At 40.7% G+C, this 16,143-nt stretch overlaps 1 protein-coding gene across 4 annotated transcripts in view; it reads left to right on the top strand.

Annotated features, from left to right (window-relative positions):
- TEC (tec protein tyrosine kinase) overlaps window positions 1-11,047 on the top strand; it is a 78,325-nt gene extending 67,278 nt beyond the window's left edge. For all 4 annotated transcript variants that reach the window (XM_069977595.1, XM_069977594.1, XM_069977597.1 and 1 more), the window contains 3 exons: window positions 4,686-4,804; window positions 6,557-6,714; window positions 10,450-11,047. In XM_069977595.1, coding sequence (XP_069833696.1) covers window positions 4,686-4,804; window positions 6,557-6,714; window positions 10,450-10,521 — 349 coding nt within the window. In that variant the 3' untranslated portion in view covers window positions 10,522-11,047. The remainder of the gene's footprint in view (window positions 1-4,685; window positions 4,805-6,556; window positions 6,715-10,449) is intronic.
- Window positions 11,048-16,143: the final 5,096 nt, after the last annotated feature.

Here is a 16,143-nt window from a genome sequence, read left to right as displayed (position 1 = left end):
TTTGAAACTCAACAGTATATCTGAAATAAAGCAAGTTTGCAATTGACATTCATAATTTTTTTTTGTTATTATGGAAAACATGGCACTTCCTGTTTTCTGACTGTTTTTTTTTTCAGATGACCTGGGTGTTTCATCTGCACCAGGTCATCTGCACACTCACAGAGAAGACTTCCTGTGTTTATTCTTTTTTTTTTCAACCAGCACAACACTAAATAGCTGCCCTCAGGAGACTGGACCTGGATTTCTGGTAAGTACAGCTTTGTTTTACAGCATGATAACAAAAATAAAAAAAATGAATGTATATTGCAAACTTGCTTTATATGACATCTATTGTTGATTTAGATTTTGAAAGTTTTAGTGACAGGTACACTTTAAACTCACATTCTCTGATCAGAGCTATTGCTCCAAGTAGGAAAGTCCCTTACACAAGATTCCTGCTAGAACAGCTTGCTGCTGGAAATTCCCTCCCACAAGTACACTATTATCCTGGTCTCCTGGCCCAAGGTGGTTTGGGGCATGAATCTTCCGGGTACCTTACACTGCAGAGTAAAATCTAGTAAAAAGCTTTCATAGTGACTGACAGAATACAGAAAGAGTTGCTTCTGTATTTGACAATGCAATACTGCAGTTGGTCACTGTTTGCTATGCTGTTGCAGTGACAGATAACACAGGCCTATTGAGAGGGGCCCAACTGAGAGGAGCAAACAAGCGCTGTCAGCACGCTATTACACGCGGCGGCAGCGAGCGGGCGAGTGCGGAAGGGGCTGCTGGGGGGCTGCCCGGGTGATCGCTAGATTGTCCAGGCAGCCCATAGAGGATAGTGGTGGTCTGCTGCTCCTATTCCACGGAGCGACGGCAGCAGATCGCTGCTATCACAGTCGCTTGTTTTCCAACAACAAACGACATGAACGATCAGCCGACATGAACGATTTCGGCTGATCGTTGTCTTCTATTCCACGGGAAGATTATCGGCTGAATACGGCAGATAATCGTTCTGTGGAATAGGGCCTTTACTATGTAAGTTCCATGAGTTTTTGGTCACTGAAAGCCTAATCTAAGTGATAACTGTGCGGTATAATACGCCTTTGTCATCAAACAGTTAATATCATTCTTCACTGTACAATGACCATTTCCTATTAGGGTATATTTAGTATAGGCAGTTGTAACACAGTTACTTAGTGTTTATCAAAATCTATTCACCATCTAGAATGGTTCATGTTGATAGGATGAATGTCATCTATTTTTGGTGGTAGTTTTCTTTTGTGAGACTTCTCTACTGTGGTTGTCTAAAAATATGTCCTGATCTCAAACAGATAGAGTATTCACAAGATTGAACAGGAAACAAGTTCTGTGTTCTTTTCACACAATGGTTAATTGTAAAAAAATGCCACACAAAGCTCTGGTAGAATGCATGGAGTAAACAAAAAACACACCTGTCATCTGCCATCGTTTCCCTACCAGTGTCATTCTAATGGTGCCCTCTGCTGCACTAGCTGCTTACCATGCCAACACAAAAGAGCTACCCACCAAATCAGTGTCAGTCCCTACTGCGAAGCACTTCCTTGTGTCAGTATTTAGTGGATAGAGTGGTGTCCTGCAGATTGGCTTAGCAGAAAGGTCCTTGTGCTGACACCAAAACAAGTAAGTGGAGACTGACCACACTGCAGCAGTAGCAGGGATGGTAAGTATAGGATTTACTTCTATTTAAAGGGGTATTCCAAAAAATTTTTTTTAATTTAACTTGTGTCAGGAAGTTATATAGATTTGTAAATTACAACTATTTCAAGCATCAAGCCTTCCAGCACTCAACAGCTGCTGTATGTCCTACAGCAAGTAGATTTATCTTTCAAGTCTGACACAGTGCTCTCTGCTGCTACCTCTTTCCATGACAGAAATTGTCCACAACAGTAGCAAATCCCCAACCTCTCCTGCTTTAGACAGTTCCTGTCATAGACAGAGGTGGCAGCTGAGAGAACTGTGTCAGACTGGAAAGTAAATACCACTTTCAGCAGAACATACAGCACCTGAAAAGTACTGGAAGGCTTTGAGATTTTTATACAAAAGTAATTTACAAATCTCTATAACTTTCTGACATCAGTTTATTTGAAAACATTATTTTTTTCTCTGGAGTACACCTGTAACTGCACCCTGAGAAAACTAACTAATAACCTAACTACCCCTTTAAAGTTTCTGATGCCTGGACCAGGACCATGTGAGACTATCTGCTATCTGGTACCATCAGTGATCTGTCCTGTTATGCAGAACTAATCCAGTGGAAGAATCGGGGAACCAATGGCGTAAAATTTTTGCTGATAAAAACATTTTTTATCTGCATAATATTTTTGGCTATGTTCACACAAAGTAAAATATAACAAAAATTTGGCTGTAATTTTGTGGTCAAAACACGGCCATATTTTCAATGTAATAATGCTCTTTACTGAAGTCAATGAGAAATAGGGCGACAGTGCACACAACGTATAGAATAATAACTGTACAGCGACCATCCAAATAATAAACATGCTCATTATTAATGATCTTTTGCAAAATATAGCCATTTTTTTATCTGTTTAAACATTGTTTTATTATCACTCAAAATTAAAGGGCTAATCTCAGCACAACGACTATGCCTAAAACATTAGGTCATTAAAAGTTGACACACTTTGCAATTGGCTCTGTTCCCTTTTGAGCTGTGTCTTCCTGCTAGGCATTCTGAGCTGTCTTTCGTGTTCCCAGCTGGTTATCTAGGTTCCCGACCACCTTTCTGTGTTATCAGTGGTGGATGGACTGATGACTCACTCCCTCACTGTTCTATGTGTACTGGTCCCTTGCCTGGCCACTTATCTGCAAGCTGGCATGGCAGAGCTGATTGCAGAACAGCAGAGTGCAGAGCAGAGGAGCACAGCACTGCTGAACAGTAAAGCCTATGACTCTGGAGCTACTTGCCCTTCACACAATGCAGGAAATAAAAGCAGGCCAGGATCATGAGGAGGGGTATGTTTGGCAGCTGAGAATACCAAAAACTAGGAGTGGATCGAAAACACAGAAAGGCTATGTTCACTGTTAAAATTGAGAGGTTGCTATTTAAGGGCAAATAATTGCCATTATTTTAAAACAATTGCCGTTGTTTTGAAATAACGGCTGTTATTTGTCATTAAATGAAAGCCATCCAATAAATTTCAACAGTGTGTGAACATAGCCTTTCAGTGTTTTCAATCCACCATTGGGTTTGGATGCAAAATAGTGACCAAAATACTGAGCAAAAATACTGAGTGGGAACATAGGGTGTAATTTGCCATCATTTTGCTGTGTTTGAATCTAGCCTTTTTAGAAGGGTTGTAGTATGGATTCTGCTATTTTTGAGTCATATATCAAAGTATATATCCTGTACAAGGATAAGTATATTCCTACCATATTCCTGTATATGACATTCTGGAAACCATAATAAGGAACAACAACTTTATTATCTTTGTTTATATATGTGGATTGTAATATTATCCCTATTGTGTAACACAAAGTAAATATCCAGAGCTGTTTAGGTTAATAAATCATAATCCCTGGTTGCCCCTGGGTGGTTTTAGTGGCCAACATTCAAAAACAGGGGCATTTTGACCCTAATGCCTTATGATTGCAAGTGGTTATCCCATTGACAAGCCAGTCAATAAGCAATGAGTGTAGATAATGTGTGGGAAACATGAACAGCAGTGTCTTATTATTTTAGCATAATGGGCTGTTTAAAATGTTTCATTTTTTTATTCCCTTTAAAACCTCCCTCATGCTTTTATTTATTTATTTGCATATTTTTTTTCTAGTAGATTTTGGCTTAAAGCCTACATTTAAAAAATGGAAAAAAGTGCAGTGGACTTTGTACTGAATTATTTATCGTTAACTTATTTCCTACATTAAGAATTTCCTGCAATTAGGCTGCTAGTTAGAGAAAGATAAGTCTATCAGATGGACTTTCTGCTCTGCCAGTATTGAGATAGCAGCAGGGAAAAGGCATGAGTTACACACCAGCTGAAAAGAAGTAGATAGGGGGAGAATCATATAGGTTGTGTACAAGTATATAGAGAAAATAGAGCTCAAGGCTGTAGAAGATTTCGGCATTTCTAATTTTTTTTATTTCTGTATTTAATTTCATGCCAGTCCTGCAAAAGTTTAGAAAAGTTGTTTGACATACCTTATTATTATCCATCATACATATCTGATGTAACTTTGACTGCCATAAGACATTTAACTATGGATGCAATATATATCCCTAGTATCTGCCATACTTATCTCCTCAGAGACATAGTCCAGCTTTCATTGATTGAATTGATCATTGTCTTTTGGTAGAGATTAGTTTATTTCCAATTGTGAGAACGAGCTGGGAGAAGCCGCGGTCAGCACATGCCTTTCCCGGCTCTGTGTCAATTGACAAGACAGCCTCATAATGTAAGTCTATGGGGCATTTCTTTTTCACCGACGCACAGCAGGGAGCGGAACAACGTTTCGACCAGGGTTGAAATGTCTACTCCTGACCTAGACTGGGATTGGTGGTTGTCGAGAGTGCAGCCACATGCTTGATGCATCCTTGATGCTGTTGGACTCTTTATTGTTTAGTTATGTTTTTCTGACATGACAAAAGTTTTTTTATGTTGACAGGTACACTTAAAGTGGAATTTTAACTTTTCTCTCTCTACAACCAGGTATGTCCTCGATGATCAGTACACAAGTTCCTGTGGAGCTAAGTTTCCAGTAAAATGGTCGCCCCCTGAGGTATTCAACTACAGCAGGTTCAGCAGCAAGTCTGATGTCTGGTCTTTTGGTAAGAGAAAATGTTGCTGTAGTAGACAAGTGCAGTATACACCTAGTAGCAAGGCATCCATACTGGGCAGCAGTAAGGATATGTGCAGATAAGAAGGATGTGTGCATTTCTGCTGGAGATACTAAAAATACAGGACTACATCCATTCTTGGTCTGATAAGTACATTGTTACCGCCTCAAGTGTCGGCGGGTGGGTTGCTTATCTGCAAATCATTTGTTTGTTTGTTTTTAAACAGAAGTGAACAGTCAGGAACCTCATACCTCTAACATCATGAACTATGCTGATGTGGTGTCGACCGTGTCGACCGTGTCACAGAATGGCCGCTGCCTTACAGCATGTGAACGTGGCCTTAGAATGAATAAAAATATTATAAAAAGAGGCATAAAATAGCTAAAGCTTACTATACTGCTATGCATATTTTTTTAAAATAATTTGCATTAAATATATTTGGTATGATTTCAATGCTAAACCCCATATAAAGAAATTACCAAATAATTGGTGGCCTTTAATGAATGGAAATAGTGCAACTTGTCTCTTAAGAAATACTGTATGACATCAAATAGCACAGACAATGGAAACTAGAAAGACAAGGCCAGATCTCATTTTGCTGCCATTCAGCTAGCAACAACAAACACATACTACATTTAATAACAATTTAATAGAAGCAACCTATAAAACATAATTTCTGGGTCTTGCTGCCATGCTGGATCCAGATGCCAAAGAGTATCAAGATGTAGTCTCCTTGGTGCACACAATGTCATGGTACAGGCTATCCTTAGGACTAGGAAAAGAAAGGTGTAAGCCGCCAAACGTCCAGGTCTCGCTCTGGCTGACTGAATTGGTCCTGTTTGGTACTCCACCGCACTACTCGCTGGTATCGGGTCTGCTGCCATCCGTGCTTCTCCTGGCCTTTGCTGCTTCCTTTCTGTGGTTCGCTAGCCCAGTGGGGCCACATCTGCTGCTTGTTACAAAAGGTCCCTGCAGTTTTGTCCCCAACCATAGACCCTAGGAAAATGTTTAGGTGCCTCCCTTCAGTGCTATATAGGAAACCCGGTTAGAAACAAAAATACTGTATAGCTAAAGTATGTTTTATTTAACTACTAGAAATAATGAAATGTATGACTGTAATAGACGTCTGTGGGCTGTGTGGTTGGTTCTCTGGAGCCAGGAAGCTGTCTGATGCAGCCTGGTGCAGAGTTTGCACAATGCTGAGGAGTTTCCTACTGGTTTAAATTTAATGAGGGAAGTGAAATAGAAATCAATAAATTAGGCTATGTTCCCACACATTAAAACAAAGCAGTTACAAAATGCAACCATATTTTGAATATAATAATGTGCTACATGTGGTCAAGAATGTGCCCTAAAGTGAGCTACAGGGTTGTAGAAAGCATTATTATGGTGCTCAGCCCAGGCTTATACTTCAGCAATTGGACCTTGGCCCCTATTTATAGATGCCTAGCCTTTTCTGATCATCATTATATACCGATCTCCTTAGAACACTGTATTATAGCACATATATACAGTAGTATAAAATAAACAGAAAAAGGAAAATGAAAGAGCAGTTCCCGTGTATTGTTACAACTACCCAGTATATAGGGTATATATTTTTCATCATGTACAGTATATACATTAAAAACAGATTTCTACAATCCGCTGAGCAGTTCTGTGTTCCTGCCTTGTATATTATCAGAAGCACTGTAATGTGCATTGACGCCATATGACATGTTGTTTTTTTCTGATTTTACTTTCCAGGTGTATTAATGTGGGAAGTGTTCACAGAGGGTAAGATGCCCTTCGAGAGCTATTCGAACGTTGAGGTGGTAGAAATGGTATCAAGAGGAGAAAGACTCTATCGACCACGACTGGCATCAAACAGAATATACACTATTATGATGGCATGCTGGCACGAGGTAAGGTTACAGCTAATGCACTCCTTCATCCCCACAAGATGAATGCCCAGTGTAGGTATTGCAGCACCTCTAGCTGCAGTTGTGTGTAAGAGAATTACTCACAGTTTTTAATATTGCAGTAAAATTCTTCCAATAAATAAGCTCATATGATGTAGTTACAAACCACAAAACAATAGCAACTCAACCTGGCCATGTATACTAAAAAGTAGCAGGATAGCAGCTTCACCCACATATTGTGCATGGCCAAAGGTTCCACAAACATGAAAAGATAAATAGTGCACTCTGCTTCTTATTTAAAAACACAATTTTATTCTAAAACTTCAAAATTCCATATTTGTAGTCACAGTACAGGATACATCACATGGTGGCAGAAATGGAAAAAAATCACCAACCTATTTTGACTCCAGGAGCTTTACTCATGGATAGCATATAGTGACTTATCAAACATGTCAAACTGCTCGGCTCACAAGCACAAGTTCTGTGATAAGTTGCAATATGTGAAACAATTTTACAAATTTCCATTTAATATATCAAGAGGTAATCCCCAAGCATAGCACTATTAGTACCCCTCCCCCATGATGTGCATAGGAGAAAGCACATACACAGCAGTATTCTTTTTTTTGTTCAATATTTTATTGGTTTTTGGCATTGTAACAAAAATTAATATATTTTACAGTATCTCATGCATCACATTATGAGAGGATGTTAATTACTTAACAACATAAGATAAAAGAAAAATATTACATTTCTGTAGTGTAAAAGTCAGACATAAAATGTCCCAAAAAGAGTCCCTTAGTATGCTCTGTAGAGGTTGAGAAGTGGGAAAATTGTAGTCTGTAGTCGGAGAACATTACCAGATGCATATAAGTTATGTTGTTAGAATGCCGTTAACAAAAGGGGGATATATTATCCACTAGTAGAACAGTTTCTTTTAAAGAGAGACAATAGATTGAGGAACTAGACAAGACAGATAAATGATATAAAATAAAGAGTAAAATATACAAAGGACATAACATAAAGCACAAGACATACACAACACAAGACACACGACCAGCCCGCCGCTCCCCCGTCTGAAGTCAGAGATAGGCGCTCAATGAATAACATATTTTCAATTATTGGAAGCAGGAATTTTGAGTTTTCCTAGTGTATTGGCAGCATCAGTTTCCATATACCATTTAGTATTTTTAAAACAGGACATGAAGGTGATGATTTTAGTGGGAGATAATAGTTCAGCTATCATTAACCTCCATTTTTTGAAGAAATTCTTTAGAGATGAATTCGGACTATGTAATGCATTGATTTTCTCCAAATGGAGGAGAAATGTATGACGGTATCTTTGACTTCAGAAATAGTGGGAATAGAATCCTTTATCCAGTGTCGTAATATACATTTCATAGTAACAAGTAAAACAATATGGATTCCCTGCGGTAAAAATATGCGGGTTTCTACACCATCCAAATTCACTGAATGATAATGGAAAATACATGGGAGTGGATCATTGGGTAGCGCAATACACCAAATGGAGTCTATTAGGTCCCTGATCTCTGTCCAATATTTATGTAGTTTTGGACAATGCCAAAGCCCATGAAGGAGATCAGCTTTGTGAAGACTACACTTAAGGCATTCTTTCAGAAAATGTTCGGGTGCGTTTTTCCAAGACCGGTCAAACGCATACGTGGCCTTGTGTAGAATTTTTAGGTGCATTTCCCTCAATTGTTCATTTACTATAGAAGCTTTAACTGCTTTCAGGCCTGCTAGAAGTTTGTTTTGCAGTTGAGGGATAGGAAAGTCAGCTTCCCATGATTTAAAAACCTTTAGTTTATTGTTCATTTGAGTGTGGTTTTTGAGAATATTATATATGTCCCGTAATGGAAGGTGAGACTTCTCAGACGGTAGAAGTTTATGAAATGTATCAGAAGAGAGAGTGTTATGGTCTCCTCTAGTATGAGACATGTAAAAGGATTTACTATGTTTGTATTAAGCTTCTTACAGCAGTATTCTGTGTAGAGTCTCCTTCTGTTCTGTTATGGATGCACCTCAAGAGTGCTGTCATATTGACTGTCTGTTCAAGAGAAACCATACAGGATATAAATACCAGCCAGGGGGCAAAATTGGGTCCTTTCTTGTCAGGTACAGATGCTGGCCTTGGCGCCATTATGATTTTGCTGAAAAGGATAAAGGTCTATTCCGAATTTGGCGATGAATGCAATTCACTGTGTGATGAAGAGTAAATGATTACTGCACCCAGTGAGGTCATAGGAGCGGGATAATGTGCCATAAGATAGTGTGCATAATCGCGGGATCGCAACTGTGTGGCCGGGATCACAGGCATGATAATAGAGCGCAGATGCCGTCCGACCAAAAGTCCGATGGTCCGCTCATCTCTAATTGTAATGTCCTAGCACAGGGATAATGCTAAAAGTATTGCTGCAGAGAAGGGATGATTAACAGAGCAGAGGTAACAATGGGCGGCATTCAGTTTTCTACACACCCTCCATTGCCCATACTCATTATAGTGGTGGAACTACTGCTGTAGCAGCTGCTACTGGGCCCGCCACATCACACATAGGCCGGGCCCACCAAGCTGACATCTCTTGCATCACTTACATTACAGGAGGGGGGTTAATTTACAGTGGATTGCTTACATGGATAGAGGGGGTAATTTACAGGGATATGCCTACATGGGAAGAAGGGGTAATATACAGGGGATTGATCTCATGGGGGTAATTTACAGGGGTATGCCTGCATGAAGGGAGGGGTCTTACGTCAAGTGGAGATGCCTATGGTAGGGGCTAAGTACCACGGGAGATGACTACATAAGGGGAGGGGGCTAACTACTAGGGTAGATTATCTACAGGGGATGTCTAGGTGTGGGGGATGGGGTGAGTTCTAAGTACCAGGGGGATTACTCACATGTAGAGATGAGCGAACCTTGAGCATGCTCGAGTCCATCCGAACCCGAACTTTCGGCATTTGATTAGCAGTGGCTGCTGAACTTGGATAAAGCCCTAAGGCTATGTGGAAAACATGGATAAAGTCATTGGCTGTATCCATGTTTTCCAGACAACCTTAGAGCTTTATCCAAGTTCAGCAGCCCCCGCTAATCAAATGCTGAAAGTTCGGGTTCGGATGGACTCGAACCCGAACCCGGTTCGCTCATCTCTACTCACAGGGGATGCCTTAATGGGGTATACTACATACTGGCAGGCTTACTACTGGGGGGTTACTTACTTGTAATCTGGTAATGTCTGTATTATTCATCTTATTATATAGGATTTGGTCAGTTACAGTATAGTGGTAATATTAGTGGTCATGGTGTGGCGGTAATAGTTGCCCCTTGTATACTGGCATTTTGGTAATAATCGGCATACTGGATTTGGTCAGTTACTATGTAAATAGGTGTTATTAATAGCTATGTAACACATGTTTAGTACTGCACTTGAAAGCATAGTGGTCGGTCCGGGAGTGGGGGTTGGGGGGGGGGGGGGGAATCAAAAGCTTGCTATGGGGCCCAGCCATTTCTAGTTATGCCCCTGACTTATTACTAATGTTATTTTAGAGGAAATTTTCCTTATACAAACAATAACATTTATTAACTAAAACTGTACTTTCTATACATGTTTGAAAGGCTTTGGGCCTTAAAAAAAAAGCTTAGAATAATTTATTTTCACAATACAGCTAGTATTATATGTGTATTTTACATATATTTATATTTAAATACATTTTTGTTTTTAGAAACCAGAAGGACGTCCCAAGTTTTATGACCTGCTGGTTCATATAGGACAAATCCTGGAGGGAGAGCTCTGATGGAGATCACAGCACCTGACACACTTCATTAGGGCTGCTATTAGGGATGTTCGTCTGAAAGCATCTGAACTATGGGACGCCATCGCTTCTGCGGTTTCTACATATTTTCTTTCTTTTTTTAAATGTTTGCACACTACGTGTTTTCAAGATTACAGATTATCCCACTTTATGTTCACTGCCCATAATGTTGTGGATTCTGGATAAATGTTCATCCTTCCGAACTTCCTGGAAAGGTAACTAAGAAGAGGACTGAATGTTTTGGATCTGTATTATGACTGTGACTACATCTTGCAACAAGTAACAGGCTGTATGTAGTGGAATGACACTATATAGCCAATAGTAGTGTTGACACAGTGAAATAGCATTGGCAAGGAATGGCACAAAACTCTTAGAGGTGCAAAAAAATTAATGAACCTGAAATGTGGGAAATGCAGAAAGGATCTCATGACAGCTGAAGCCTTCGCACCTCCTCACCTGGTCTAAGACATGCTGCCCCCATACTTTAATAAACTAGCCTCTGCATATACTGTACATTTACTGATCTGGGTACTCCTGCAGCAGCCAGCCTGGCAAATGGAAAGTGCTCTCTACTGTACTAGGCTGAACCTGATGGACTCTTGTCTTCTTTATACCTTTTTTACTATGTTACTATGTACTTCTTGGTGCTCTTAAAGTGCCTGACCTGGGGAATGTTAAGCGAGTGTATGCATCGCCACTTATTACTGTGAAGGAGCTCCCTGTACCTGTACACCAGTTGTGTTGGCGGCCATTACATCTGTATAGCCATGGTCTAACACAGAATAAAGCCAGCCAAAGTAAAGATAAAGTAACACAAAAAACAGGACTGTGGGTTCTCCTCACAGGACTTTATTATTTATATTTGTACTGCAATACTCAGGCAAAATGGTCACAAGGCGTCTGTACCATACTATAGCCTTCCTCTGTAATCTGTTAAAAGCCATCCACTGATATAGTGCACTGTTCTGGTAAGGGGATGCAATAGTTACTTTGCTCCAGGGGCTGGGAACCCACATTACTCTTTGTGGACATCGTTCCTAGTTATTGAAGCAGTTTCAGTCAAACCCAGGGTAAAAAACAAGTGACATGTTTATGCACACAACCAGGCAGCTTCCAACATTCAGAGCATATGGAATAGATCAGTCACTTATGGAACTACTGTCATAGGATGTCACCTTTGCCACATGTCAGTTTATGAAATTTGTGATCTGCCAGGTTTGCCCTGGTCAATTGTAAGTGTGGATACTGTGAATTGGGAACATCAAGGAATAACAGCAGCCAAGCTGCCTTGCAGCAGACCATGAAGACTCTGCTGAATAATGTGGCATGTGAAAATGTGAGTGCTGAGGGGGGGCTTCCATCATTAAATAGCTGCATATGAGAAAATGAATGTTAAAGGGGTTATCCAGCCGGGGAGGAGGTGGCTGAAAGAAAAGACGTCCACTCACCTCCCCGGTTCCAGCGGCGGCTCCCGCATCGCAGTTCCCGGCCGCTTCCGGGTGTCCGACGCGGGCCCGAGACGTGACGTCTCAGGTCCGGTCAGCCACTCAGTGAAGGAGGCGATCCGCGGGGCCCGCGTCAGACACCCGGAAGCGACCGGGAACCGGGCACCAGAGGGCCGCGATGCGGGAGCCGCCGCTGGAACCGGGGAGGTGAATGGACGTCTTTTCTTTCAGCCACCTCCTCCCCGGCCAGATCTAAAAATAGCCCCCACGCTGGATATCCCCTTTAATGCCTTAGAACACAAGAACATTGGTGGGAACAGTTTGTAGTAGGTGCTTTACTCCTCCACCATAACTGTGCCCTGTGCCAAAAGTAAGGTCTATAAAGACATGGTTTGATTAGTTTCCTGTGGAGGAACTTGAGCGTCCTGACCCTAACCCATTGAACACCTGTAGGATGAATTGGAAAGCAAATTGCAGGCCACATTCTATTGGACAATATCAATGCCGGATCTCACAAATGCCCTTTTGGCCAAATGGACACCACTTCCTATAGACATACGGCATAACCTTCAGCTGTTCTAGCCACAAAAGGGGACCCAACTCCATTATACTGTAGTCCAGCAAGCTCATTTACTGTAGTTGCAGTGATCAGCTGTCCACATACATTTAGCTGTATAGTGTATGCTGTATGTATTTATGTTTTTTGACATTGGTGTAGGTTCTGGATTTTTATGTTAAAGCAACTTCTAGTATTGAATACACTTTGAAATTCAAATGTTTTTAATAATGTGTCTTTTTTCTTTAAAAATATTTTGTGTTCTCATATCCATCCTGCACTACAAGTGGTTGCATTCAATCTTACTGTTCTGAAGGTGCCCTTCACCCAGTGACAACATGTACAGTTATTTGGGTATGCATGTCTGTGGTGGTGTAGAGAGGAACAGCTCTGGGCATGTGGCATCTTTGGTGTACATTAGAAAATATAACGTGATTATTTAGATGAAACAGCTGTCAATTGTGCATCCTCTTTCAGTTCCTTCCAGACATGCTTTAAAGGAGTATTCCATTTAACCAAACTAATTTCAATGGGGCATGCTAGAGAGCTAGAAGGGTATAAGAATCTTCTAACAAACACATGTAATACATTTCCATCTGTTTTAAGGCATAATAAAGGCAAATATACCCTCTATTAACAGTTGTAACATCAAAGGTATGATCCCATTGTAGGAGTGGCATAGACTAAAGTCTTAATCACATAAGGCCGGATTCACCGTTGACCCTGTTTTTTTGTATGCTATAAAAAACAATGCGTTTTGATTAGAGATGAGCGAACCTGGAGCATGCTCGAGTCAATCCAAACCCGAACTTTCTGCATTTGATTAGCGGTGGCTGCTGAACTTGGATAAAACCCTAAGGCTATGTGGAAAACATGGATATAGTCATTGGCTGTATCCATATTTTCCAGACAACCTTAGAGCTTTATCCAAGTTCAGCAGCCCCCGCTAATCACATACCGAACGTTCGGGTTCGGATTGACTCAAACCCGAACCTGGTTCGCTCATCTCTAGTTTTGATCCATTTTTTTATCATTTTTTTTTTATAGTGGGATCAACGGTAAAACAGATGCACATAAATGCATCATTTTTTTTCATCCTTCATCCTAACAGGAACATTTTAGGCTCTTTGCTCCAGAATCATCATCATCATCTCTATACAAAGTTCTTATGTATTGCTCCACACATAAACAATGCCCCCTCTGTGCCCTCATATAAGCAGTTATGGCCAATATATGCCACTATAATAATATAGTATTCAGAAGCCTGGAAGACAGAAATGGCTGCACATCCCACCCATGGTTGATACAAAAGCCTTGCTTGCACAAGCAGGGAAGGGGGACCACAGAATGGCCCTGCAACCCCACTGTCACAGGACCAAACCCCAAGGGCCCCCCCAAACCCCGCCAGTGGAGAAGGCTGTTGCCAAGCAACGCAATTATGAATGAGGTGTTACTAACCATCATGCACCGGCAGGTAGAATATGAAAAAGAGGAGGTACTTACCATATGTACACAGGTGCTTCCTGCTAATTTGGATCTCATGGGTCTTACAAGAGAGGAGTGCTAGTCACAAAGAAAAAAAGGGACAGAATACATAAAATATGCACAAGCCTAAAGGACATAAATGGCTGCACGTCATTTAGCGTAGGCACTCATGTGTATCAGAAGACCTGCACGTGGTACATGAGGCAATACAGTTTGATCAAATTATATACTAACTTCTGATGTTGGTGTTTAATGTAGCTTATAGGCTTTCGCATCAACCATGGGTGCGATGTGCAGCCATTTCTGTCCTTTAGGCTTGTGCATATAATATAGTATTCAGGCTGCTCTGTATCCCCATATGGTAAACAATTACAGTTAACCCCCCCTTCCCCATAAGTGTTAATAAAGTTAACCTCCCTCCCCATAGGTATTCCTGTAGTTAACCTTCCCTCTCCATAGGTATTCCTGTAGTTAACCCCCCTCCCCATAGGTATTCTTGTAGTTAACCCCACTATACTGTAGTTACCCCCCCTTCCCTATACCTATTCCTGTAGTTAATCCAATTGTAGTTAATCTGCCCTGAAATTGGATTTTTGGATTTTTTTCTACAAGCCCCAACATTACCCTTTATCACTTACCTAGTGAGGATAAACCAAAGTCCCTCCATAGATGGCAGTAATTACAAGAATTCTTGCACAGGATCATTGTTTCATCAATCATAGATCATAAAAGTCATCTGAGCCCAGAGGAACAAAAACCTGAGCACTTTTATGTCTAGAGCCATCTGAGTTGGGGAGGTATAATTGGGGAGGTCCCAATTTTTTTTATTTTATTACATCTGTAAAGTTAAACCATGTGTTAACAAAGAGCAGTTTTTTCATTAGCTTCACTTAAGATATTTTTGTGATGTAAAATGGAAAAAGTTTTGGGTAATTTTACATCCCCAAAAAAGTAAAACAAAAAAAAGCAAAAACAAGGAATAAAAAAAGACAAGGAAGTGCCACGAATGTCTGAATTGGTGGGAGTTAGACTCAGTAGAACATATGTGCAGTGCTGCTAGGAAAGCACCGCATCCCTTTGGCACATTATTTACGGTAATTGCCGTAATGGGTTTAGATTACGGTAATTACAAATAGTAAAAGTTAAGCTGTTAATCTGTTTTTCCAATTTCAGATATCATTTGTCTCAAGGTTCTGGATTTGACGTTATAAGGTCCATTAGGATCACCACTGTACATCATGGAGTTGAGGTTAGGTCAGATCACGTAACAAATTATGGTAATGTGATCATAATCACCTGTTACAAATGACTAGCAATACTACAAGAGCTGCTTCTTGGAGGGGGAAACAGAGGTAAAACCACACAGGGGTCTGGGCTTTTAAAAATAGAGGAGAAACAATGGCTTCCTAAGAGTCAGCCAATTGTGGTGGGTGTGGATGACCATTTCTTGCGTACGGGGGATCCCAACTGTCTCTCTGGTGCCAAATATCAGAGGACAGAATTGTTGGGTAGGTTGTATTTTAAGGAGTGACTTTCTTCCTTCTCCTTATTAAGAAATCATGCACACTTGGGAAGTTCATCCATGCACAATGGTGGATACAAATGTGCCTGTGCCCAGTACTGCAACTCAACCCTGTTCAAGTGAATGGGACTGAGCTACAAGACTAATACTTATTAAAGGGGAAATAGAACCAGAGAGTAGCAAGACCCTTTATTCTGCTGATCATAGGGGTCTCATGGTTTGGCACCCACCCCACCAGCCAATGCATTTTGAGGTCTATCCCACAGTTGTGAAACCTGCAGTCCCCCAAAAGTTGCAGTATTACCACTAGGCATAATGGGAAATATTGTTTGCTACAGCTGCAGGGAGGCAGGTGTGACACCACTGATATGAATGGGCTGCAAGTTACTGTACATCCATCCCATAAATATCCCTCCTCCAGTAACTAATAACACAACACAGTAAAAATCACTTTATTGGTAAAGTCTCAGGAGCAAATCATGTGACCACATTAGATTCTTGCTTTAGTCTTTTGATGTTGAATGGGTTTTCTGTAATCACCTATTGTATTTAGACTGTGAGGCACACTACAAATCCCAGCATGCACAGATACCAGT

Source organism: Dendropsophus ebraccatus, chromosome 7, assembly GCF_027789765.1.
Source record: "Dendropsophus ebraccatus isolate aDenEbr1 chromosome 7, aDenEbr1.pat, whole genome shotgun sequence".
Classification (NCBI taxonomy): Eukaryota; Metazoa; Chordata; class Amphibia; order Anura; family Hylidae; genus Dendropsophus; species Dendropsophus ebraccatus.
Note: the sequence above shows the minus strand (reverse complement) of the source record. Positions and strands in the feature narration are given on the sequence as shown.